At 56.2% G+C, this 25,148-nt stretch overlaps 1 protein-coding gene across 1 annotated transcript in view; it reads left to right on the forward strand.

Moving 5' to 3' along the window:
- Positions 1-25,148, forward strand: part of FAM53B (family with sequence similarity 53 member B) — an 85,477-nt gene that overhangs the window by 13,455 nt on the left and 46,874 nt on the right. Inside the window, exon 3 of the mRNA XM_030832002.3 lies at positions 8,621-9,399. Within this exon, the coding sequence (XP_030687862.1) occupies positions 8,621-9,399 (779 nt within the window). The remainder of the gene's footprint in view (positions 1-8,620; positions 9,400-25,148) is intronic.

Here is a 25,148-nt window from a genome sequence, read left to right on the forward strand (position 1 = left end):
TTATTTTCTTTGTTTAATTACGTGGCTGTTAAAGTCTGCTCTCTGCATAAAAGGGTTTCTCCCTGGGGCACCCTCTGTACTAATTTCTACAGGGTAAATCATTTGGCTGTGTTGAGCTGTGCAGGTTGAAAAGATATCACTTCGAGATTTGGTAGCTTTTGGTCTTTTCACTCCACCACTGTTTGTCACTGAAAGTGGGATGTGATTGCACCGTGCAGGAAAAAGCCAGCATTCAGAGACTGAGCATTTCAGGTTTCCGAGAACAAACACACACATGACTGAAACAAAATGAACAACAGTGATAACAAAGCCAGAATTTCTGGTCTCTGTGGCTTTTTCTGTCTCTCAGAGATGGCCATGCTGCATATCATCGCTGGACCAGGGTCTCCTGTAAGAAACTGATTATTAACCAAAATAGGCTAGTATATCCATATACAAAAGGGCATATGCATGATTTTTTTTTGGCCGCGTTAGGTCTTCATTGCTGCGTGCGGGCTCTAGAGCGCAGGCTCAGTAGTTGTGGCGCACGGGCTTAGTTGCTCCACGGCATGTGGGATATTCCCAGACCAAGGCTTGAACCCGTGTCCCCTGCATTGGCAGGTGGATTCTTAACCACTGCGCCACCGGGGAAGCCCCTATGCATGATTTTTAAAAACTTACTTTTAATGACTATTTTTATTTATTGTGGTCATGGGTGTGATCTTTCCATCTTTAAAATAGTGTAAGGTTTGTCCATACAGAGTGCTTTCAGTTTTTCCTTGCACCATTTATTGGTTTCAGACAGTGTTTCTGGAATAATGTATAGAATGGAAGTAGGTACAAAGTGTAGTTGGCACGTGATGGCTGTTTACAGTGAAAAGGGAGCCTCCCAGGCTGCCTTCTCACCCGTGCTGGTCTGACATGGGCTGGAGAGGGGCCCCAGAGTTGCCGGAGGACAGGGGCTGGCAGCTGCCGGACCGGCCTTGGGCACCCACAGTGTGGTGCATCGCCAGGTTGCCTTCCACGTGCAGAAATGGTCGTTAGGAGGCAGCCTGGCCCAACTGCAAGAGCACGGCCGCTGTTTGCTGGCTGTGTGTCCATAGGTGAGACGTGATGCTGTCTTGAAGTTCAGTTTCCCCACCAGTCACACGGGGAGCACTGTGGCACCCCACAAGATGAGTATTGTGCTTGGAATATGTGCTCACGCTTTTTCCCAACTTCAGCAAGGATCCCAATGGGGTGTCAGTTAATTAACAGTGAATGTGAATTTATCGACAGTTTCCTGAAAAGTTCTGCCAGCTGTCAGTTTTCTGTCTGCATAATGGCGCCCAGCTTTGCTGCACACATCGGTTTAGAGATGAATCGCAGGCAGCACGCTCTGTGCACACCCACAGCCGGGGTGGGAATCTGACGGAGAGGGATGAAACCAGCCTTTCTGTCTCTTCAGGGTTTTTGTTGCCATTAGCTTTTCCCAGCATATTTCTAGAGGTCGGGGATGGAGCAGGAGGTCCATTCAGAGCTGAAAGGGGCCGTCACAGGGCCCTAGTCAGCACTTCCTCCTACAGATTGGGAGGCTGAGGCCCACGCTCCCAGTGGCCAGTCTGGGGGGTTTTATTTACACCTCTGTACTGTCTGGGGATCCCACTGGGCCTCTTTTTGTGAGAGCAAAGACTTCCCAGAAGCAGTGGCAGCTGCCGTGCACCACCCCAACCTGGCTGGTGACGGCAGGGCCCCCGGTAGCCGCTCCGAACCCACCAGCCTCTCGGGCATCTCCCTGCGCCCCTTGAGCCAGCCTTCCACTTGCTGGGACCAGTGGAGCGTTAGTTATCCCCAGCCATCCTTGTCCCTTGTCCTCAGGCCTTGGCCGAGGAGCTTGGCATCCTGTGCTGTTGTTGTCCCTGAGCCCAAAACGCCGCTGACGTTTTATGATTTATTGCAGGTGAGGGGGCACAACCAGAGGCTGAAGCTTAGGTGGGCAGAGCCCAGGAACCTTTTCTTTCTGACACAGCTCTGAATTGAGTCTTCATTCTGGTGACAGGGAAAGAGGTGCACCCATGGGCCGGGGCCTCTAAAAGTTCATTTAAAAGTAGATGCCGCCATTGACGGATAGCTCATGTCATTGCCCTTTATGTCTTTCCACCTGTGTTCTTTTCATAAGACCGGTTTAATAAAGCTGGTTTCAGAGAGACACCTCAATTCTCTTGAGTTTCCCCTTGAAAGGGTTGGTGAACTTCTACCCCCAAATCAAGCATAGAGTCCTTGCAGCCCTGAGACCAAGTTAGCACAGCCCAACCCACAGGGCAGGGCAGGGCAGGGCAGGAGACTGGTGTCAGCACAATAGACAGGTGTGAAATCCACGAATGAGTCAGCCGACCTTGATCTGACTGAGGCCTGCTGCCCCAGCCTGGGCGGCGGCAAGAACCTTCTGTACCTCGGATCTGTGCTTCAGGTGTTTAACCTTTTCTAGAAACCACATTCTGCTGTGGTTATGTCACCATAAGGCAGCCTCTAAACACAGGATAAAGATATCCAAGGCTGTAAATCTCTTCTGTCTTTTGAACGCAAGAAGGCCTGTAGTCCACTCAGAACCTGGGCCCCTGGGAATCTCCCTTCAAGTTTAAGGGCAGAAATGGAAACAAGAACATCTGAGGTCAGATGCTATTTGTGTTCCTCCGGGTGTTTTCTTTCTTTGAGCTCTGGATCTGTGCACGCAGCAGCCTTCTGCTCTCCTTAGTCACGGGGTGGTTTCAGGACCAAAGCCTGTGATGCGGCTGGGGGATCTGAGCTCCCGTCCCCACGTGTGTGCCCGTCGGCCTCGGGGAGTGTCCGGCTCAGTCGTGGCGCCTCAGCTTGGACAGACACCGTGGAGGCCACCTAGTCAGGCCATCTGCGAGAGAGCTAGATGCTTACGTGGCTCGTGTGTTTTGCGTAGTTTGCCCCACATCCGTAGGAGGAGCGCCGTGTGCGCTTACGCCGCTCCTGTGTGCGACCTCAGCCTTGTGAGGGCAAGCTCGGCAGGGAAGTGAAGGAACTGGAGCTGCCCCTGAGGGTTGAAGGCAGGGGTCTCGCCGAGAGCCTGAGTGGCCGGTGCCTGTGTCCCGGGGCTGTGCCCCATCTGCTGGAGGCGTGGTGCCGGGAACCTCCCTGAGAAGCTCTAGGCCACGGTGTGTCTCGGCGGGAGGGGGGCTCACGCTATCCCCTTCGCGTGAATGGTGGGCCTCTCGGGCCTTTCCCACTGGCCCTCCATCCAGAACATGCCGTGCAGCTCGGGGTCCCCACCCCCTCCTGTGAAAAGGGACCTTGAGGAACTTGAAGGGCAGAGTCACCCTTCTCCGTAATTCTACCTTCTGTTGTTGGCCCCAAACAAAACAAACACCAGAACACCAGTGTTCAGTGACGTTCTAAATGCAGATTTTTGGAGACTGGGATGGTCAGCCCTGCAGAAGCTTCCTGGTGTGTCTGGATGGTCTGACTGGGCTGCCGCAGAGGTGTTTGAGAACCCAGGCCCCTGTGTAGCCTGCAGTCCGGAGCAGCGGTTCTCAACAACTTCGTGTTAAAATAACCTGGGGAGTTTATTAAAATGCAGGCTTCTACCCCTAGAGATTCTGTGTATCAGAATCTGGGCCTGGGAATCTGCATTTTAACAGCCCAGAGGATGCCCCTGCAGGTGGTCCTGAAACCACACTTTGAGACATCCTCGTGCAGAGCGTCCAGGTTCCCGTTCCAACCAGACCCCACAGAGATGGGTCCCCGGTTGCAGAAGGGCCGAGGCTCCACTGCCCGAGCCTTCTGCGGTGTGGTCACAATCACGGCTGCCGTCTCGAGAGCCTGTTCCGTCCTCGCAGGCCCTGTGCGAGGCAACTGTTAGCTCTCAGAATAGCTCTGCAGGGTGGTTATCACCAGTCCCCTCGTTTTATAGATGAAGAAACTGAGGCTCTGAGAGATTAATTAAGTCCCTTGCAGAGCTGAGGCGCGAACCCAAGTCCACACCCTTCCCACCACACCAAGTGAGCCCTGCTCAGTGGAATCCCCACGTCCACGGCCATTGTCACCTCTGGAAGAGTTATAGTTGTTTGTGCAGAAGTGGTATTGAATGGAGGGGCGGGGGTGTCCGGTATCCTCTCCTTGGAGCCGAACCGAGGCCTTTTGTACACCATGACGTTGGGCCTAACGCTCAGGGCGGTTTGCCATGAAAAATTAGCTTCTATTCCTGTTTCTTTTGTCTGGTGACCTGACCCAACAAATCGCCTTCTGTTCCCCGAGCGAAGGGGGAAAACACAAGGGCTAAACATAGCCTCGATTGTTTTTACTTTTCTTATATTGTACTTCTTGAAGCGATAAAGATAGAAACAATTAAAATATTATCTGCTCCGCAGACAGAACAAGTGGCCACCTGGCTGGTGTTGACACACAGTAGCAGTGCTCGGTATCGGGCAGGCTTCGTGTTTTCAAAGTATCTTAGCTATTGCGGTGCCAGCCAGGGCCCTGGCTAGTTCATACACAACCATCCCTGGCCGCGGTGGGGTGGGGAGTTCAAGGCACAGCCCAGGTTGGACCTGCCTGGCCAAGGAACGGTTACCTGTGCCAGGGACAGAGGATGAGCGAGACCAAGTGAACACCGTGGTCTGCTCTGTAGCTTCTATCTGCTGTTCGTCATACCCTCCTTCTTCCACCCACCACCGGCTGAGGTCTGCTGTGTGCCAAGCTGTGTACTGGGCACGGGAGAGTCATGCTGGGACTGTGCTCCAGAACTTCTAGCTCAATAGATGACGTAGACACGTAAACAGATCATTAAAGTTCAGTTGATGTGAGCCACGTGATTGAAAGTCTAGGCAAAGAGCTGCAGGTGCCCGAGGGCTTGTATGAGAGGGCGTATCTGCAGAGGAGGTGATGTTTGAGTTGGCTCTGCAGTGGGAAGTAAGAGACTGGTGCAGGTCTCTGCAAAGGTGTGAAAACATGGAAGAACTCACGTGGGAGGGGAAGCTGCAGGTCCATGGCGGTCGGTAGCGCTGTACCTGCATTTAACCGGTGGATTGAGTAGAGAACTGACTCTTTTACTCCTCCCTACGACAAAGACATCTATGTATTAAGGTCAATAGAGGCTTACTCTTCAAAACAGAGACAGGTAGTTCCTGTAGGCAGGTAGGAGCACGCGAGAGTTAGCCATCCAACCCCAGTTCCCACTGGGGATTTGATAGTTAAACCGCAAAACAAGTCGAATGCACACCCCACTGCACAGAGATGTCACCTGTGCTCATTCCTGCAGTCGATTCATTAAACTTTAGTTTTATGTACTCTTCAGGGCTTTGTACACAAAACCAGGAGGAGTGGGCTTTATGGGCTGTTTCAGGGGTTTTCAAGGATGATCTTGGCTCTCCCTGACTCTTGTCTGACTTCTGCTGTCACAGGAAGTCCGGCGTGCCTGGAAGCACAGGGCCTACTGGGAGACCACGAGTCGACGGGGCCCACGACGTGTGTGGGCCTCAGAAAGTTCTCTGGGGGCAGAAAGGAAATGGGACTGGAGTAGGGAGGCCCGAGTCAGGAAGCACCAAGATCACAAGGTAGCCACTGGAGAGACAGGACATTCATGCTTAACTGGCTCCCACTTGCCCTTTGTCTCACGATCTCCCTAGAGATGGGGAAAACTCCAGGGCAGTGAAAGAAAAATGCGACAGAAAGTGGTATCTTCTGAGGATAGGACCAATCTCTTTTAAATTTCCCAGGTTTCCCAAGGCCTGGGACAGGGACCGTCTCCCGTGGGCTCTAGGCTCCTTAAGTTGGGGCCACTGTGGCGCCATCTTGGGGCCCTCACTGCCCTCGGTTTGGTCCTTGGTTCCTTCCTCATCGACCACATTTGTGGCCCATGTGGCACCTCAATGCCTTGTCCCAAAAGGGGAGTCGGTGGCGAGCGTTGTTTGATGGGAACTTCCTAAAAGACCAAAGGAGCAAACCCAGGGGAGGGTGGGGTCCTAGGCCCTGGTCCTCCACGTGTTTGTCCTTATAGAAAACGTAGAAGCTCCAGGGAGACAAAAATGAGAAAAATCAACCAGCTCTCTGCCAGTCAACCGTGAACATTTTCGTTTATTTCCTTTCTATCTTCCCATATATATAACATAGGTATTTTACTAAATAGGAATCACGCCGTCTCTGCAGTTTTGTATCCTTTCTTTACGCTTAGTATTGCATCATTAGCATTTCTCCACATCATTAATATTCTTTGAAACTGAGTTTTTCATGCTCCATGGTATTCCTCGGTACTTTATTTAACCAGCCCCCTACTGTAGGACGTTTCAGGTGTGTTTACCATTTTGCCATCACTCATATCATTTTGAAGAACATCGTCATACATAAATCTTCACTTGTTTCTGAGGATAACTTTTCTTCTTCTAAACCAGAGATGGTCGTGACTCAGTCAAGATTGGTCTGTATTTTTTAAAATTTGACTCTAGTATTAGTTTACTGAACTTTCGACTGCTGACAAATGTCAAATTGAAACTCTTTTAAAAGAATGGTGAGGGACTTCCCTGGCGGTCCAGTGCGTAAGATTCTGTGCTCCCGCTGCAGGGGGCGCGGGTTTGATCCCTGGTTGGGGAACTAAGATCCCACGTACTGCACGGTGTGGCCAAAAAAAAAAAAAGAATGGTGAATATTTGAGGAGGGGTAGGTAGTGAGGACCTATTTTGAACAACATAAATGCTATTTGCAAAAAGATAATTTTTGGTAATGATTTGTCAGTTTTTAGTAATGATTAAGTTACAGGAACACTTATCGAGACTTGCCGCGTATCAGGGCCCGGGCAGATTTCAGGGATGAGATGAACTGGACGTTTAACGTCAGTCCTGCTTTGTTCCCAGCTGGCCTAACTTGGCAGATCTCTCTCCTGTCTCTCCAGCTTCTAAGGCCCTCCTGTGGGAACAGCCTCTGGACGATTCCTGCCATGTCCCCTGTCCAGGGTCCCAGCGCCTCAGGCTCTGCGTCTTATGGGTGCACAGGGTGCCCTGGAGGAAGGAGCGTCACATTTAGCCCTGATTTGGCTTTTCCTTTGGCTCGTGAAGCTCCCTTTGGGCCTCACTGGTCATTCCCTTTGAACCTGTCCAGTAGTTGCTGCTTGTGGCACTCAGCATGGAGTGGGTCCCTCAGGTGTGTCTCTCGGGGCCCTTTGAGAAGTGGCCACTGGTAGAGAAGATGGTCCTACAGTCCTTGCTGCCTGGAGCAAGGACGTCACAATTTTCTGAGTGATGGCTCATCCTGAATGACTAGTAAACTCCTTGAGGGCAGGGCCAAGGTCAGACTGCCTTGTGGTTCCCTCAGTGCTGCAGTGGAGCAAAAAGAGCAAAGGGCTTTGGGTTGGGTCAGCCTGGGCTTGCATCTCGTTACTTGTTAGGTGTGTGGCTTGGGGCCACTTACTCAACCCCCCCAAGCCTGGGTCTCCCCATCTGGGCAGCAGTGGTAGCCGTGCAGGGCACTGTGCTGGGTTACACCACCCACGGTGGATGCGCAGTAACTGATTGCAGTGCTGAGAATCAGTGTGTGTGAAATAGCTACTGAAAGTCATTTCAGATTTTACTTCTCTCCTTCTGCTGACTGACTCGGTCATACTTTTCTCCATATTCACATTTGCACAGTTTGTAAATATGTGGAGATGAGAAAAACATAGGAACGTGGTAGCATGTTTGACCCCTGGCAGCACAGCGTAGTTCTTAACTTTGCTTTTGTATTGTGAACTTGAATACAAGAACTGTGTCAAGGTTGTTCTCCTAAAATTCTCAGCACAGTGCCTGATTCCATAGTAGAAAAATAACAAATAGTTCTTGAATATTTCTCTAAAGTAAGGGTTCAAGTGCAAAAGTCCGCATTTCCTAGCAGGGTTAGCTTGTTTATCCGTGCATTCATGGAGAGACCCGAGTGTGTAAGTTGAAATGGCACCCTTACATCTCTGCAGCCCGAGACTGACTTCTATAGATTTTAGCCACTTTGTCCTCGATTTCAGCCAGAGAGCGAGTGAACACAAGGAAAGTCCTCAGTGACTGGCAGCTACTGTTGGTTGTGGAACATTTTGGTGGAGGGGATGTAAATCCATGAAATACCCAGTTTCTATTGTCGGCAAGTATTTTGAAGATGGAGTTCAGATGCACTAACCTGGCAGCACCTCCAGCCCCTCTGAAGTTCTGATAGACTCATCTTTGGTTGTGGTCTTCCCGCCAGGGCGTCGAGTCCCAGCCCCAGAGCAGCAGAGCCCTAAGATGGGACGTAACAGACACGTTGCCCCCACTCTGCTGCCGGCCAGGGCAGGGGTGAGGCAAGTCAGTTTCCCTTCTAGAAAATGAGAAGCCTTTGGGGTGAACAGTAGTGCTTTGGACTTTCCTGGGAGGCAGTACGGTATGTTGGAAAGGAAACCGTCTCAGGAGTCCTGGGGGCTGCCTGGATCCTAGACCTTGCCCTGCTTCTGACTCAGCACCGTGGGACTCATGTCCCCTCTCTGAGCCTCAGTTTCTCATCTGTAAAGCGAGGTTGGACTGGATGGCTTTTAAGGGCCTTTCTGGCTCTAACATCCTGTTTAAGATGGGTTCTTGGTGAGGAGATAGAGGGCTGGCGCGAAGGCCTTCTCCAATCCTGTTTCTCTTTGTCATTTACGAACCAGAAAATGACAGATGGCGAGACCTGGACAGGAAGTACCCTCTTCAGGTCGACCAGCCGAGCGCCGGCATCTGGGAGCGCCTGCCCGACAAGTGTCAGGACCGCGCTCTGTGGCGCCGGGAGGCCGCGACTGCCTGCGCGGTCACCAACCTGATCAAAGACCTCAGCCTCAGTGACCACAGCGGGAACCCCTCAGCGCCCCCCAGCAAGCGCCAGTGCCGGTCGCTGTCCTTCTCCGACGAGATGTCCAGCTGCCGAACATCGTGGAGGCCCTTGGGGTCCAAAGTCTGGACTCCTGTTGAAAAGAGGCGCTGTTACAGCGGGGGCAGCGTCCAGCGCTACTCTAATGGCTTCAGCACCATGCAGAGGAGCTCCAGCTTCAGCCTCCCGTCCCGCGCCAACGTGCTCTCCTCGCCCTACGACCAGGCGGGACTTCACCACCGATCTGGCGGTCAGCCCTGCCAGGGGACGCCAGGCTCGGCCACCTGCAGACAGGCAGGCGACATCTGGGGCCCCGACCCAAGCCCCATGGGTGGGGCCCGACTGGACATGCAACGGTCCCTCTCCTGCTCGCACGAGCAGTTCTCCTTTGCGGAGTACTGTCCCCCCTCAGCCAGCAGCACCCCTGCCTCGACGCCGGAGCTGGCCAGACGCTCCAGTGGGCTCTCCCGCAGCCGCTCCCAGCCGTGTGTCCTTAACGACAAGAAGGTCGGCGTTAAGCGGCGTCGCCCCGAGGAGGCACAGGAGCAGAGGCCCTCCCTGGACCTGGCAAAGATGGCGCAGGTAAGAGCCCCAGAAGGTTCTGGAAGATGCTGCAGAAGCACCCAGGTGCTCATCGGAGCCTCCACGGCTCCTGGCCCGTCCCGGGCAACTGCAGGGTGCCAGTGTCAGAAATGCCCAGGAAGTGGGTTAGTTTCCTCATTTTAAAAATTCTGTACAGTGAAAGATGAAATCAAGCCCCCCTTTTTTTGTTTTTAAACATCTATTTCTTTCCATTTAAAATCAGAAATGCTCTTTCCCTCTGCACACGTGCTAGCGGTACAGGAGCAGACAGATGGTGAGAGGCGGGGCATCGGGCAGTCCAGCGTCACCAGACACTGGTGGTCCCCCTCCTGGTACTTCTCTGGAGCCTCTCCCAGGGGCCCATCCCTGCAGCCACCGTAGGAACTGCTGGCACAGGCCGGGATTCAGTGTCACTCAGATCATGTTGATCCTGAGATCAGTGCCGTGGGTGTTAGTTTTAAAGAACGAGAAATGGGGGGAGGCGCTTATTCTTTTGATTCAACTGCCGACAGTGTGAGCCCATCCAGAAATTGTGATCACTCTGCTCTGTGCCACCTGTGTAATCATCCTTGCTGTTCGCTGTAGGCGAGGCCTCTGGCCACACACCCCTGTCGCTTGTGCTTTATCCTCCGAGTCTCAGAGCCCTGCCTCGTGCTAACACCGATCTTGGGTACGGGTTTGAATGAGATGAACTTGGAGTTAAGACACCATCATCAGGACAGTCTCCAAGCCTGAGGGCTGCCTGCGTTTGGTTCTCACTGCGGAGCCCCAAGGGTCAGAGCGTGACAGTGAGGCCCAGGGAGCAGGCTTGGTCCTTGTGACCACCTGTCCACTCGAGGACAGATGGATGTGGTGGGTAGAACGCGGCGCTCTAGCTTCTGTGTCCAGGGGTTCCTCGGGTGCTCAGAGCCACGGTTTGAGCATTATCTTTTCTAGTCTTGTTATGTGAGCATCTGTCACGACTGGGCTTGAGGGAGTGGGGACTAGCTTGGCGCTGAGAGGTTGGCCTCGCTCGTGAGCGTACGGCCACGTCTGTGCAGGCAGGCTTGTCGTGTCCACCCCTTCCCAGGCGGGCACCACTGCCTTCCTTCAGTGGCCAGTGCTGCTTTTTCAGCCGGGCCTCCTTTCATTTCAGAATGAAAATACAGCTTCTGTTTATGGCGTTTCCTTCTCCTCTAGTTCTCCCTCCAAGCCTAGAGGTCCCCCCAAAAGAAGAGGTGCAGGTATCTCTTGTCTAGACCACCCACCTGACCCCTGAGTCCAGCCTTTCTGGCCACCTTTGTCCAAGAGCCCAGGCCCTGCCCTCATGGTCAGTTTCCCTTCCTCCCAGCGCCTCTCCAGGGCTGTCCAAGCTAGACAGCGATCGAACACATTCATTCAAGTTGGACAGGCAGGTGGAATTTTCCTTCCTGGAGAAATGTAAATAGGTTAAAAGGCTGGAAAGGTAACAGATTTGGGTGACTGCTGAAGGAAACCCAGAGCCCTGAGTTGTGGGTACGATAAATGGCTTCAGTTAAATTTTCAATGCCGAGCTTATTTTATTAGCTAATAAGCTAGATAGGTAATAAAAACAACGTACAGGTGTAATTGTATTTTACTAGCCACAAGTTGGAATAACACCACTGGCATCACTGGAGACATTTCCCGTCCTCACTTGGGTAGAAACCATTTGAAGATATTTTGCCCTGTGGGACTGTGCCCAGATGTATGGACTGCTTCACTGGCTCCAGGCAGCCCTCCAAAGTCCTGAGGAGTCTGCCCTCATTCTGCCTGTCTTTCCCCAGCCAAGGCCTGGAGAGGGCAGGGTCCCGGGAAAGCAGAGAAAGGGGCCCCTGGGAAGTGTGTGGGCCGAGGGGCTGCGGCCAGAGCCCTGGGGATGGATGGGCCCTGAGCCGCCCCCCACCAAGCCTCTAGACCCAGCCAGCCCTCTTCCCCCTGGGGCGCCACCTGCTTCGGCTCCCCCACCAGGTGATTCATGGCCTCGGGAGGTGGGCCTTCCTCCTCCCGGAGCCTTGAAAGCCAGGCCTAGGGCCACCTCTATGCATTTGAAGAGCCCTGGATGCAGCCTGGAGCATGTAGGGCCCTGCAGCCGGCACCCTGTGAGTGGTGTTGTTGCTGGGCAGGAGGGTGCGGGGATGGGGGTGTGTGGGGGGTGGGGGGAACCTGCTCGCAGCCAGGCAGCGGTTGGTGCAGGACTTACTGCCCCCAGACCCTGGCCTCCGTGTGCTCTTACCCACATCTTTAGCTGCCGGGAAGCGAGCGGGTCTGCACGTCGGTGGGAAGGCCGGCTTGTGCCGAGGGTCAGCGCTGCTCTCTGTGTCTTGCTACCCTTTCCTGCAGCCGGATCGCAGACTCTCTCTCGTGGGTCTTTTGATCTTGCTTTATACGTTCGCCTCCCTGGCGGGAAGGGTGAGCATCATTGTCAAGGAGCCCCTGTGTGCGTGGGCTCTGGGCCCAGGTGCATGAGAGACTCGGGCTGAAGGTACAGAGTGAGTGCATTGCGGTCAGACATTTGGAGCAACGGGCAGCTCTGATAAACCACAGCCACCAGAGGCGCTGACCGGGGCTGGGACCTCCCTGGGGTCTGTGTGAGCACCAGCAGTGCCCAGAGCAAGGATGGTGGCCAGAGCCTCTCCAGGCTGCCACAGAAAAGGGGCCGGGGAGGGACCCGGGGAGAGTCAGGCGGGCAGGAGAGGCCAAACGCCCTGAGGTCCTCGTGCACACAGGGAGGCCCTGGGGTGGGCACCGCTCTGAGGTACGGGCTCTGAGCTAGAAGCTGAGGCCTTGAGAGGTAGATGTGACCTTGGGCTGTGTCCCTCCCAGCCCCTTCTGAGGAAACAGACCCTTCCGGAACACGGTGTTCACCTTTAGATCCTCACTTGGAGGGGCGGGGCATTGACAAATCAGAAGGCCTCAGAGATGGGGCAGGAGGCTGGCAGCCCTGGGCAAATTGCTTAACATCTCTGTGCAGCAGATAATACCGGCACTGCCACCACCACCAACATAGGACTGTTGGGAGGAATAGGGGAAGTCACATATGTGCGCATGTGTGTGTGTATGCTGTGTAAATGTGTCAGTGTGTGTGCACATGTCTGTATGTGTGTAGCTATGTATGTATGTCTGTGTATAAATGTGTGTATCTGTGATACCTTTTGATACACGTGTGAGTCTATCTACACACATGTGACCTGCATGTGGGCCCAGGGAGCGCTGACAGATGCTGGTGGTTGTGATGGCAGGGCTTGGGCGGGAAGGCGTGGGCTTGCTCTGGGCATCTCCAGAGGCAGAACTGGGCCTGGAGGGTGGCGCTCTGAAGACTCCCCTTTTCCTTATCTGGCGTCTCCTCCCTTCTGATTTTGCCCCCTTCTCCGTCCTTGCCACTTATTTCTTCTTGCTGCTTCCTGTTCTTGCCTCATCCTTCTCTTTTGAAAATGGGAAGGAGGCCTGCCCTGCAGCCCTGCGCAGCCTGCGGTAAACTCCATGTTTTGGAGCTGGGGGTTGTGAAATGGGGAGAGAATCAGAATCACCACCTGCCAGAGGAGGCTGGCATGTGTGAGCGTTCTTGTCTCATGTCTGTCACCCGTGGTACCAGGATGGAAGGGACCCCAGGAGCCCACCCGACGCCCCTGCAGGTGCCCTGCCCTCCCAGCCAGGTCTCCGGGCACAGCTCCCAGCTGGCAGCAGCGGTGGCTCTTGTCCTTCGCAGCAGTGGGGGAGGGGGTTGGTGAGAATTGCGTTCAGATTGTCTTCGCTTCTTAAAGCCTGAGTGCCCGGCTCTCAGGCAGGGAGCTGGGTCCTGAGTGAGGGAGGGCGACTGTAGAGAGGAGGCCCCCTCGGGGAGGGATGGCGCAAGGACCTGGCCCCGAAAGGCCCTCCCTCCCTGTAACTGTGACTGCAGCCACTCGTTCCACAGAGCCAGATGCTCAAAGGTGGCCCGGGGGTCAGTCTTGCCTCGTGCGCGCCAGGGCTGGTCCTGCTGCCCTCCCCACGCAGCTTTCCTCACGTGGTCTGTTGAGGCGCCTTCCGCCTGGTGTTTTATGTGAAGCTGCAGCCTCCTCTTTGCAGAGTGACAGCGTGCGCCATTGAGGGCAGGGCCCAGCCTGAGCCTGTGAGTTGTTTAGTAGCAGGACTTGTGCTGACATTATTTATTACTGCTTTTTTGAGACCTGGTTTGACCACCAAGCATTGGTTGACTCCCGGTGAGACCTGGGCTGTGCGTGGCCATTTAGACATGGATCGCGTGTGTGATGAGCAAAGATTTCAGCAAAACGACAGTCAAGGATTACCCGCTGAACGCCATGCCCGGGGTGTCATAGGCCCTGCTGTATTTTTAACTCCAAGCTGGTCAGCTTGAAAGAGCAACAAATTGTATTTCTCAGCAGTGCTTCCAACAGAAGGGAGACGTTTGTGAGGAGGGGTCAGGATGCTGGAACAGAGGTTTGATTGATTGCAGCTGCCCACACACTGAGCCCCCGAAGCTCCCAGAGCAGGCCTCAGAACAGGCAGCAACTGTTGTGTTAGCAGATGTTGGAGGGGCCGGTGAAAGCTGGCCGGGGGCAGTTTGGGGTAGGAAAGAAGCATGAGGTAGAAACTACGCTGAGAGCCGTGGTCTGCGGACGAGTCCAGGAGAGGAGGTTGGCCAGGGCCGCGTGGGCTCTGAAAGGTGAGGGGTTGGTGGGGGAAGTCGGCGGAGGGCTTCTCGCAGACACTCATCGGTAACTCGTGCCTCTTCGCTGGCAGGGTCGTCCCTGGGTGAGGCCCCCTCTGGTCAGCCTCCCGCTCTGGCCTGTGTGCTGGTGGGGCCTGCCTTTAACGAGGGTGGCCCTCGCACCACTGGCTGCGCTCCGGCAGCCCTGGCAGCTGCAGGCCAGCTGTGCTTTCTCTTGGCTCAGTCCTGGGCTCAGGCCTGGCTTGCCTGAGCCTCTGTGGCCTTCTGTCCCCTCTGCCAGCGGCCGGCCACCTCACTGGCTCCAGTTTCCTGCCCCTTTGCACCCTTAGCATCCTTCCTGCTGGCCTGGGGAACTGTGCTGACAGCAAGCAGAGGAGTTCAGAGGTGGGTCGCCCTTCACAGCACAGAATGCGGATGGGTGTTAAGATCTTTGAGGAATAGTCATGGAAAGACCTGGGATTCCAACTGGGATGACATAAATGCTAAATAAAAGTAAAGGCAAAACCACTGTGGGCACATGGGAATAGTTGCTTCCTGTGAGGAAACAGGATGGGCTTGAACAAAGGAAGAGAGCCTTTAAGACCCAGGCCATCAGAGCAGTGGATGCCAAGGGTGGCAGCTCCTTCCATGCTCTTGACAGACATTGCTGGTCAGTTGCGGTGGTCCTTCTGGTTGAACTCAGAGGACGTCTAGAATCTTCCCCTCCGTGACCTTGGCGGCCACTGCTAAGTGATCCGCCACCTCTGCTCTTGTTCACCCCTCACTCGAGAGTCCGGGACAGTTGGTGACTTGCGCAAAGCCACGCGGCTCCTGAGGAGGCTGGGAAGACCGGGTTCAGTGCTCCTCCTGTGCTGTGATCTGCCCCCAGGTGCCCCATCCAGGTAGCTGACACTCGCGGGACACAGAGGGCGGCGTAGAGGAGAAAGTGTGAGCTCTGGTGTCAGGTGGGGCTCAGTTCCCCACTCTGCTGCTGTTCTGAGCTGTGTGCCCTTGGGCAGGTCACCCTCTGTAAGCCTCCATGTTCTCGTCTGTAAAATGGGAACGACAGTTCCTGTTTCTCATGGGTGTGGGCAGGACTCACGTGGCGTGCATCCAGCCAGGGACGATGCTTTCGCGTCAGAGCCGCACCCTGCGGCCTGTCTCATGGGCTCCAGCGGCCAGCTGGGCTTGCTGCTTCTGGCACAGGGGTGTCGTGATCCTGCAGCCGTGGAGCAGGGCAGGGCCGGGGCAGGAGAATAGTTTCAGCTCTCTCTAGTCCTTCCTTCCTCTCAGAAACACCACAGAACCCCTGATGGGGGTCTCGTAATTTGAGGAAACCCCTATTCAGACCCCTGGATCCTTCCTTGTGTCCCAGGCTGCATAAGCAATAAGCCACCAGGTTGCATAAGCAACCTGCTTAAGGTCACTCGGACCAGGGCCGAGTGTTGACACAATAGCTTTGATCTCCTGGGGAAAAGAAAAATAGAAGGAGTTCAACTGGGGACATGCCAGGGAGGCAGCTTTTAACGCCACTTGGTGATTTTCCATGCTTTAATTGAGAGCCTCTCTGAGCCGAAGGGTGCTTGAGGCAACAGAGCTCTGGGGGTGCCCAGGGCTTTCTGGATGGGGCCTCTGCTTCATAACCCAGGTGCCCAGGTGGGAGCCCCTCCAGCTCCCCGCATGAGCTTGGGGCACCTGCGACTGGCTAGGCCCTGCTCTCCCATGCCAGACATGGAGGCAGGAGGCGGACGCCCTGCCCCAGGAGCCCACAGCCTGTGGGCCTGTGGGAGGCGCATCTGAGGACATCTCCGGCCCTGCTTTGTGCGGAACGTCTGGAAAACGTCTACTGTGTTGTGTTGGATGTTTCCAAGGCAAGTCCCCACGCATGGTGGTTCCGCGTCCCTGCTGAAGTCTTGTGTTGGGCGGCAGAGTGAATGGCCAGGAACTCGGTGTGGCTGTCAGTGCCCTGTCCACCTGCTGTGTGCATTGGGCATCTGTGGTCCCCGGTAGCATTTAAAAGAGGCCAGGCTTCCAGAGTGTTCTCACAGTGCCTTAGAATCATGTGACCATGGAAGTAAGCCCTGAGGCGGCCCTGGAAGAGTGCAGGTGGGGTGGCTACGGGGCTTGCACGAGTGTGTGTGCCAAGGTCGGAGTCAGGAGGGGGCTGGGAGGAGCCTCGTGTGGCTGGAGCAGAGCGGATGATGGGGGCGGGGGACCCGAGTGCAGGGCCTTCTCTGTAGGTCCTCTGAAGATGTTTGTCTTTTATTCTGAGCACAGGGGGAAGCGTCCGTCCGAGAGTTTTAAGCAGGGGAGTGACAGCCCCGCCCTCACGCTCCTGGCTGCGGGGAGCAGCATGGACTGAGGGGTGGGGGAGGCAGGGAGCTGTTGGCAGATAGGACCGTGGGCTAGACCAGGGCAGGGGCCACGCTGATTCCTGTTAGGGGCTGAAATGTTCTGGAGGCGCGACCAACAGGCCCAGCCAGGGCGTTGATCTTGTCAGTAGCTTCCAAGTCACAGACCTCACTGGGCCGAGAATCAGTCACCCTGATCCCCAGAGATAAGCTGTCGTGTTTAGAGTTTGCTGATCGTAAGTCCCTTTTGTTATCTCACCTGCAGCCCTCACTTTGGCTGTATTTCTTCATGATCCGTTCTCAGTAGAAGTGAAGTATAGCTGATCACCATGATTCGTTTTGTTTCCACAAGTGTCCTTGAGCCCATCCCACCCCCAAACCCTTACGTATCAGTGCTTTGCCGGCCCAGGCTGCCCTTTCCCACCCTGAGGAAACCGATTCCTACCCTTTCTCGTCACGCCTGCCTCCAGGCCTCCGACTCCTTTGCTGAAGCTTCTCCGTCCTTGTCCCCTTGAAACTGGGTCCCCTATTCTGGACTTGGCTGGAGAATGCGGGGCAGCTCAGGGCCGCAGGAGGATGCTCTCACAGCTCTGAAGGCTTGTCACACTGGGTCGCGTCGAAGCTGTGCCGCATCTGGTCTGTTTACATCAGCTGAGGCAGAGTCTCTGGAAAATGAGGGGCCTGCAGTGGCCTTTGTGAATCCACTAACAGAGCGCAGTGACCTCAGCCCAGCCTGGAAGGATGCAGGGCAAGGGGCCGCTTGAGAGAAACCCGGAAGGATTTCAGCACTCCCTGTCTTATCCCTGCGTCCTTACGGGGGCTGGCGGGATAACGCCTCCCCGGAAGGAGCTCCAAGCCCTCGGTGAGCCTGTGGGTCTGCCCCTGGGAGGGCCGGAGACAGGGAAGCACGGAGCGGGGTCGCTGAGAACGGACGTGTGACTGATTATGAGCCGGGCCTGAGGTGATGCGCCTGCCGCCTACCTGTGCTTTTATCCTGTACAGGCCGCTGGCTTTCGTGGGGACCCGCACAGGGTGAAATTATGCCCGTTTTGCCTTTTGTAACATAGTCCTCCGTTGTCCCAGGCGTGGCATCGACATAGAATCCCCGTTGACGTGAGCCATTTATCTGTAAAATTTTTTGCGGAATCAGCCGTCCTGGATTCCTGGCCTTTTTCTTGCAGCTTCAGGCCACAGTCGAGAACTAAAGAAAGCAAATGCCATGCAGGAGGGCCAGCCAGCCCTTTGCCACGTCCCCAAGCCGGCAGGAACTTGGTTTGACTGGACTCGGAGTGGGTGTTAATTGCCTATTTATGGCGAGAAGATTAACAAGGCCTCCTTTGAAAGTTGGGCTTAGTAGAACTCTTGGATAATTCCTTTTGGGGAGGGCGAGGGGTGGCTTTTTTTTCTGCCTTGGAGAACAAAAGAAATGGTTGGTTCTAAAATATAAGGCAACCACCAGAAGCTTCATTTGTGAGCAGTAGCAGTGAGCTCACATCACAATATGTCACTGAGGCCACCAGGCCCAGAGCCTTCCCTGAAACAGCGCAGGGGCCTGTAACGCGTTTCATCTTGGTGGAGAGGGTGGTGGCCGTGCCGCAGCGGTTCCCTTGACAGAGCCCATGCGTGGAGAGTGGGGCCGGCTGCCTGGGTTAGCCAGGGCCTTCTGGCGGGGCCAGAAACCAGCCCGTGTGTCCAGAGAGGTTGCTGTGGACGGTTGTTGACCAGGTTCCTGAAGAACCGAGAAGCCGAGGCGTGAACACAGGGTATCACGGAGGCGGCTACTGCCGGCAGCTGCTCCCACCCGGGAAGAGGCTGCCCTTTGGAAGGCTCGGCAGCTGGGAGTCCACAGGCCCGTGGGGCTGAGGAGAGGGAGGGCGAAGAAGTTGGCTCTGTGGATGCTGGAAAAGCCGCAGACTGGCAGCAAGTGCTGTGAATGGACCAAACTGCTCCCACGGGCGAGGAGCGGGGCTGGGGGGCAGTGACGCGGGAAGCTGACAGGACGATGCCCGGCCGTGCCCCCTCCTCCAGCCCTCCCATGGACATAGCCTTGCAGTGGGCAGATGGCAGAGCCCTGGCTCCAGAGCAGAGTGCAGAGCGGGAGTGGCCTGGAGCCGAGACGATGGGCAGCTCCGGGCTCTGAGCTGACCCTTGCCACCTGGGGGAACCCCTGCCCTCCCACCTCCACGCAGCTCCCGCGTCCTAGGCCCTGGCCGTGGGCCGCGCTGTGCAGACCGAGGCGAGCCCGCTGCTCTTGGTACCATCTGGTGTCCTGGGCCAGGACGCTAGGGGCCCGCTCCGCTCTCCTCTCCACTCCCCACCACTTCGTCTGCGCTCAGAGGTACTTCCCTGGTGACTGCTGGGTGGCACTCACGCAGGCCCGGAGGTATTTCTGCAAGACACACACAATCGCCACTACTTTCTAGAAAGGGGGGATAATAAGCAAGCAGACCACGGACCAGATAATTTCCGACGGCGATTTGTGTGCCATAAGGAAACTAGAGCAGGCTGGTGTGGTTTGTAACGCCGGGCGGGGGACAGGAGATGGAGGTGGCCGGCTTCAGATTGGAGGGATAGAGAGGCCTCCCTGAGGGGGATGCGTTCAGCTGCCACATCTTCACACATCAGCCTCGCTCAGGCCCTGGGGAGCGGGGTCCTAACTCCTAACAGTACCAGCCTGTGTTTGCAGCCCGGTTGGGAGGGAATTGGTTGTTCTGGGCACCCCTCCAGGGTGCCGTCTCCCTCATCCACCCTGGGAGGGCTCCTCCCCTCCCTCTTCAGGGGGAAAAATTGAGTGTGGGCTGCCTGCTCGCTTGCCGAGTGACAGAGCAGTGACAGGAGCCCCAGCCACTCTTCAGCCGCCCACGGCCTGTGGGCCACGGCCTCTCCAGAGGGCCCCTGCTGTGGTGGGTCCTGCCACCACTGGGGAACCATGGGCCTGGGCGAGGCTGGGACTAGGCTTCGGGTTTCCTGAAGGTCAGGTGGAGGTGGTGACATTCTCACCACAGACTGCTTTGGCCCAGGGCCTCGGGACGTTGTCAGGAAGCATGACTGTTATTTATCATATCCACTAGGCCCATACACTGATGAAGTAGCCTCGAAATTCTAATATCAGACCATCTAACAGACTCATCCTCCCAGCCCCTGGGCAGCCTTTGCATTTCTTGAGCTGTGAGTTTTCTGGTTGGTAAACCAGGGCACTGGAGGCTTGAAGAGGTCCCGTGTTTCGGCACCAGGGCCTCCCTAGGAAGGTGTTTCCGCTCTGCCCAAGCAGTGCGGCCCAGCTGTCCTGTTCAGGTCCTTCCATAGTACGAGGGTGGAGCACAAGGGAGACTGGCCCTGCAGTCTGGCTCTGCCATACCGAGGGGAGGCGCCCAGAAAATGTCAGTTATGTCCTGCAGGTGGACACCTCACAGTCTGTAATAATCCTCTTAGCCCCCAAAGCAGAGCCTTCGTTACCCGTTTTTGTGATTTGCCAGAAGATCTCTTCAGCCCTTGGCCGCTGCCATTCGCCTCATCCCCAGAGTGGCTCGTCTTGTGGGAGGGAAGGGGGTCGCAGCCAGTCCTGCACTTGCCCGAGCCCAGGGCCTGCTCGGCCTCCCCTCTGACCTGCAGCCAGGCTGTTCTGGGCGCAGCCCTCGGGCACTCGTCTCCCTTCCCTCCTGGAGTCCTGCTCTCCCTCTGAAATGGTGGGCACGCCTGGACATGGGGAAAAGAGGCATGAGAAATGGGCCTTCTGTGTCCCATAAGGAGAAGTCCTAGCAAACCCCTGACTGAGCTGACTTGGCAAACAAGGCGCAAGGGGGCGTTGAGGGTTTGCTGTGCCAGTGGCTCAGCCAGGCCGGGGCTGTGATCACACTCACACGAGGGGCTCTTCTCACCCTATCACCCCAAATTTCTTGTCTGCCCCTGTCTCAGGTGGGTTCCCTGGGAAGATACTGAGACCAGGGGAGGGCCCTTGTGGGCCATCTGGGTGGTCTCCCTCGTCATGCCGTTCTGTCGTGGAGCATCACGTGTCCCCTGTGGAAGGACGGATCCTGCCTGGGACTCAGTGCCACGGTCCAGTCTTGCAGAGGGTCCTAACTGCATTCCAGCTCTGGGCCAGCGCACCCTCCCGTAGCCCCTTGATAGCAGGGACCAGCTTTAAACAAGTCTAATCCACCTAGAGGGATTCCATCTCACTTTAATCTGGAACAGCCTTGGACAATGGAATTTTCCAAGAATTGGTGGCAAATAAAAATGAGAACAAGTATGCAGGCTGGGGACCAGCGGCAGAAAAGACCCTTTTTCGTCGCGCTCAGAAACGGCCAGGAGAGGAGCGGCACGATGCAGTGGGTTTGGGGCGAGCATTTTAGCAGACGTGGGCCGATGGTGCAGCATTAAGTATTTGGCAAGAGAAGGGAGACGGCATCTGCACTGGTGTGATGTTAGTTGTCCCTCGGCAGAGACACCAGAGCTTCAGCGTGACGCACGTGGGGAAGCTGTGAGCAAATACCCCTGCCCGCGTCTGCCCCTCACCTAGGATGGCAGGAGAGGAAGGGTGGGTTCTGGGCTCTGGGGCCAGTTGGGCCTGGCGTGGAGTGTTGGTATACCAATCGCTAGCCAGGTGGCCCTGGGCAAGTCACTGTCCCGCTCTGGGCCCTCGTGTCCTCTTCTGTGTGATGTGGGGTTTGAGCTTGTGGGAGCGCCTGCAGCAGGCCTGGTGCACAGACGCCCTCAGGAAATGTTGGCCCTGGGATCAATGTCGTCACCACTGTCATTGTTATTATTTCTTTGACTTATTACTTCTTGTGGCCTTGAAGTCATTGTCACTAGCTGGATGGGCAGCCCAGTGAAGGAAGCAGCAGGCCGCCTAGCCCGCCGCCTGGAGGCCTGAGAGGGGCCGGGAGGCTGGAGCGGAGGATAGGGCCGCAGGGGTCAGAGGGCAGCCTGTGACCACACAGGTGGAGTGAGAGGCAGCAGCTGTGGGGCTGCTGACTGCTGGCCAGTGGGGTGGGAGCAGGTTTGCAGAGGAGACTCACCCATTGAATTTTCTCCTCAGAATAGCCCTGTGAGGTCGACGCATCTTATCCAGTTTAAGGGCCGTAACTGAGTCTCAGCTCCGTGCAGCAGAAACAGAATAGGAGCCACAGAGATTATTTTAAATCTTCTAGTAGCCACAGTTAAAAAGAAAAAAGGAACAGGTAAAATTAATTTAATAATATATTTTATTTAACCCAGTATATCCAAAACAGTGTCATTTCAGCGTGCAGTCGATAGGAATCAGTTGTTAGTGGAGATGTGTGCTTTTCTTTCCTTTTTCTAACACCGAGTTTCCAAGCTCAGCATGTGTGTCACGTTTACAGTACATCTCAACTCGGACTGGCCGCTTGTCCAGTGCTCAGCGGCCACAGGTGGAAGGCGGCTCCTGTAGTGGACCGTGCATTTGCTCAAGGCCACACCAAAGTAGGTGGCCGAGCCGTCAGCCTCCGGGGCTCATGGCCTAGGTAGGCAGGAAGGCCTCGGGGTGGGGACGTGAGGGATGCGACTGGGACTCAGCCGTGGTTTAAGGGGCTCGGCTCTGCCACCCACTCAGAAACCCTGTCCTTCGCGAGGCCCCAGGCACCAGCTGGTAAAGGAAGGGCTGGCAAGAGGCCCTGCTCTGACGTGCAAGTTCCCTGGGGCTGTGCTCTCTCTACCAGGGGACTGGGAGCCACGGGGCATTCGGATGCTCGAGGTACCGCTCCATCATGGACCAGGGACATCATAGGCTCCCCTGCTGTGCCCCCTGTGGAGCAGGTCTGTGGGGAGGGGGAGATCCTGCCTTCTTCTCCGAGGTGTTTTTTCTGTTGGAGTTATCGTGCCTGTGCAGCCCCGCTCGGTCTGATACGTGGCCAGGGCAGAGCTGGGGGAGAGGTGGGGAACGGCAGCAGACGGGGCCTGATGGGCTGGCCAGGCGGGCCCTTCCCGTGGGGTCCGGGTGGGAATGCCGAGGTAGGCTTTGCGGTGCCACCCGGCCTGGGTCATGTCTCTGTGCTGCCGTCCTGCTCTCTGATGACCGGGGCTGTGGATTTGCTCCCCGCCCCCCGAGCACGGCACGAGCCAGGCTCTGCACAGCTGACCAGCTCTAGGCCTGTCCCTGGGGGCGGGCTGCACAGCCGCCAGCACTCAAGCAGCGGGTGCAAGGGCAGGTGGGAAATGGCCCAGGGGTAGAATGTGGTTCCCGAGCAGTCCTGTCCCTGGAGCTTGGCAGCCTCCTGACCACAGTTTTCCTGGAAATTGTATTTGTGGTTCTAGTTTGCACCCCCTGCCAGGAGGGACTTACAGGAAGGTGGGGTCTACAGTTTCAGCAGCCTGGGAACTTCAGACACGGCCCCACCCTCCATGGGAACCTTCTGGGCCCTCCGACTCCAAGCAGCAACAACCCTGTGAGCTGGTTCAAATCAGCATGCATTGACTGAATGCCAGCTGTGTACGAGTGCCTGGACCAGGGGCTCAGGGGAGACCAGCATGCTTAAGACCCTGGCCTTGCCTTTAAGGAGTTTGCAGGCTGCAGAGGGGTCGGGTGGGAGCAGCTGTGTCTCTGCAGCCAGCTGCGAGCTGGTGAGGTAGCCGTGTCCTCTGAGGGTTTGGATTCAAGTTCTGGACCCATCCCTTCATTCAGCCATCACTTACCAAGCACCTGCTGTGTGTCGGGTCCCTGTAGGCTCCAGGGGTGCGGCAGTAGACAGGACACTCGGCCCCAACCTTCTGGAGGTCACAGCATCAAACACATCATCACGTGGAAACCCGGAGAGTATGACCAGAGCTTGCAGCTCTTCCCTCTGAGCCTTGGTCTTTTTACCTGTTAAATAGGGTCCATAGTGGCTGTTGCCGGGGTTACATAAGATGATGACTGCAGGACAGACACTCACTGGCAGTTGGTACGCTCACGGGAGCGCTCCGGGAATCAGCAGTAGGGACCAGGGGCACGTGGCGGGTTCACCGTGACGTGTGCAGGGCTCAGCTCCTTGGAAGGGGACAGGTGCTCTCTGGTGGGCCCAGGCGTGGTGCCCCAGCTGCCACTCAGGCTGCGCCTCAGCTGGAGTGGAGAGGAGAGACATGGCACAGAGATGCTCCCCAGGCCGGAAACCAGCCCGTTTGGCTGGAGCAATGGTTGGGATGGAGCGTGGAGGGGCTCGAGAGCCGTCCGGAGAGTTGGGACCTTATTCTGTGTGCCGTGGGGAGCCAAGGATAGTTTTGAACAGGATGGTGGGGTTTTGAACCCCAGTTGGGCTGGGGGTAGGTTTGCAGGGGGCCCCCCACCCCCAGGACAGAGAGAGAAGGCTGTGCCCATGTATTCGGTGGCCCTCGGTGGAGAAGGGGGGCTGAAGGAGTCCCACCCATGCAGGCTGAGCTGCTTGGGCCCAGAGCCTTCGGGGAATTCCTTGCCTGGTTCCTGTAGGCCTGAGGGTCAAGGGCCTGGTGCAGAAGCGGGGGCAGCTGGCTGAGTTGACCTCTGCGAGGCCACTCAGGTGAGTTCTTCCTCTCCCCCACCAGACACGGAAGTTCATCAGGGGAAGAGGAAGATGACCAAGTTTGTCCTTAGGGAAATGAACTGAGTCAGAAAGGGCTTCCTTTTCCTCCTAGGAGCCCAGAAGGCCAGCGGTAACACCCCTGAGCAGAGCAAGTGAGGCAGCGGGGCCTTCTGCCTTGGTTTGGGTCACCTGCCTAGTCGTTCTCCTGCCCACACTGACCCTTCTCCCCAGGAATGAGGACAGCCTGGTTCATGTGGAGAACCTTTAGCTGGAGCCCTGCACCTCGTGTGGCCTGGGCCCCACCCCTGGAAACTTTGGTCAACACATAAATGATAAGATCTCTTGCCATGTGCGACAGCGTGCTTGCACTGTGCCTATGTGTCCCCGTGCTCCACTGCGCCCTGTGGACCAGGGATGAGTCTTGCGTTCACGTAGTTACATGTTGTCTTGATTACAGTCCCAGAAAGTGAGAATTGCTGTTCCCATTTTGCAGAAGAAGAAACTGAGGTTCCGAGTGGCAGCCAGGCTCACAAAGCTGGGTGTGGCAAGGCTGTGCGATCCGGGCTTGTTGCTTTCCTCGTCAGGGGGCCAGGCAGGGCTCGGGGCACCAGGCCCATGCCATCATCTCAGGTGTCCACAGTGGGGGGTCAGGGCCAGTGGAGGCCAGAGTCAGGAGCTGAGGGTCGGCTAGGAGTGAGCCTTCCCTCCTCGGCTGTGGTGGGCCCTTGGTGGGACACGTCGGCCCTGGGCACCTGGGGCTCTGTTTGAGCACAATACAGTGGCCAGGCTCAGGAGTCAGTACCCAGTCTTGGGGTGGCAGCTGGGATCTCACATGACATCTCCAGGGAAGCCTGATCTGGTCCCCGCTGTGCCAGCTGTTGGAGCTGTCTAGACGGTCTAAGGTGACAGTTGTCACCATTCTCGATGAAGTAGGATCAAATTGAATTATTACCGAAATCTGAAACTTAAGATCGAAGTGGTGGCACTGAGCAAGTGCCCAAGCTGGGGCACCAGTGGTGGCCTTGATGAAGCCCAGGGACCTACACAAAGAGCCCTGGGCTTCTGAAGCAGCGCCTGAGGCTCAGCATGAGGGGCTGGCGTGGAGGAAAAGAAGGGCCCCTCCCTCCACGGACCTTCCTGACTGCCCGGGCCCTAGAGAGACCCTGCAGTGCAGGCTGGTGGCCACGAGGCTTGTCCCAGAGCTGGCCAGTGGGGAGAAGGCAGGACACAGGCAGAGTGTGGTCCTCACTCCAGCTC

This window comes from Globicephala melas, chromosome 16, assembly GCF_963455315.2.
Source record: "Globicephala melas chromosome 16, mGloMel1.2, whole genome shotgun sequence".
NCBI lineage: Eukaryota > Metazoa > Chordata > Mammalia > Artiodactyla > Delphinidae > Globicephala > Globicephala melas.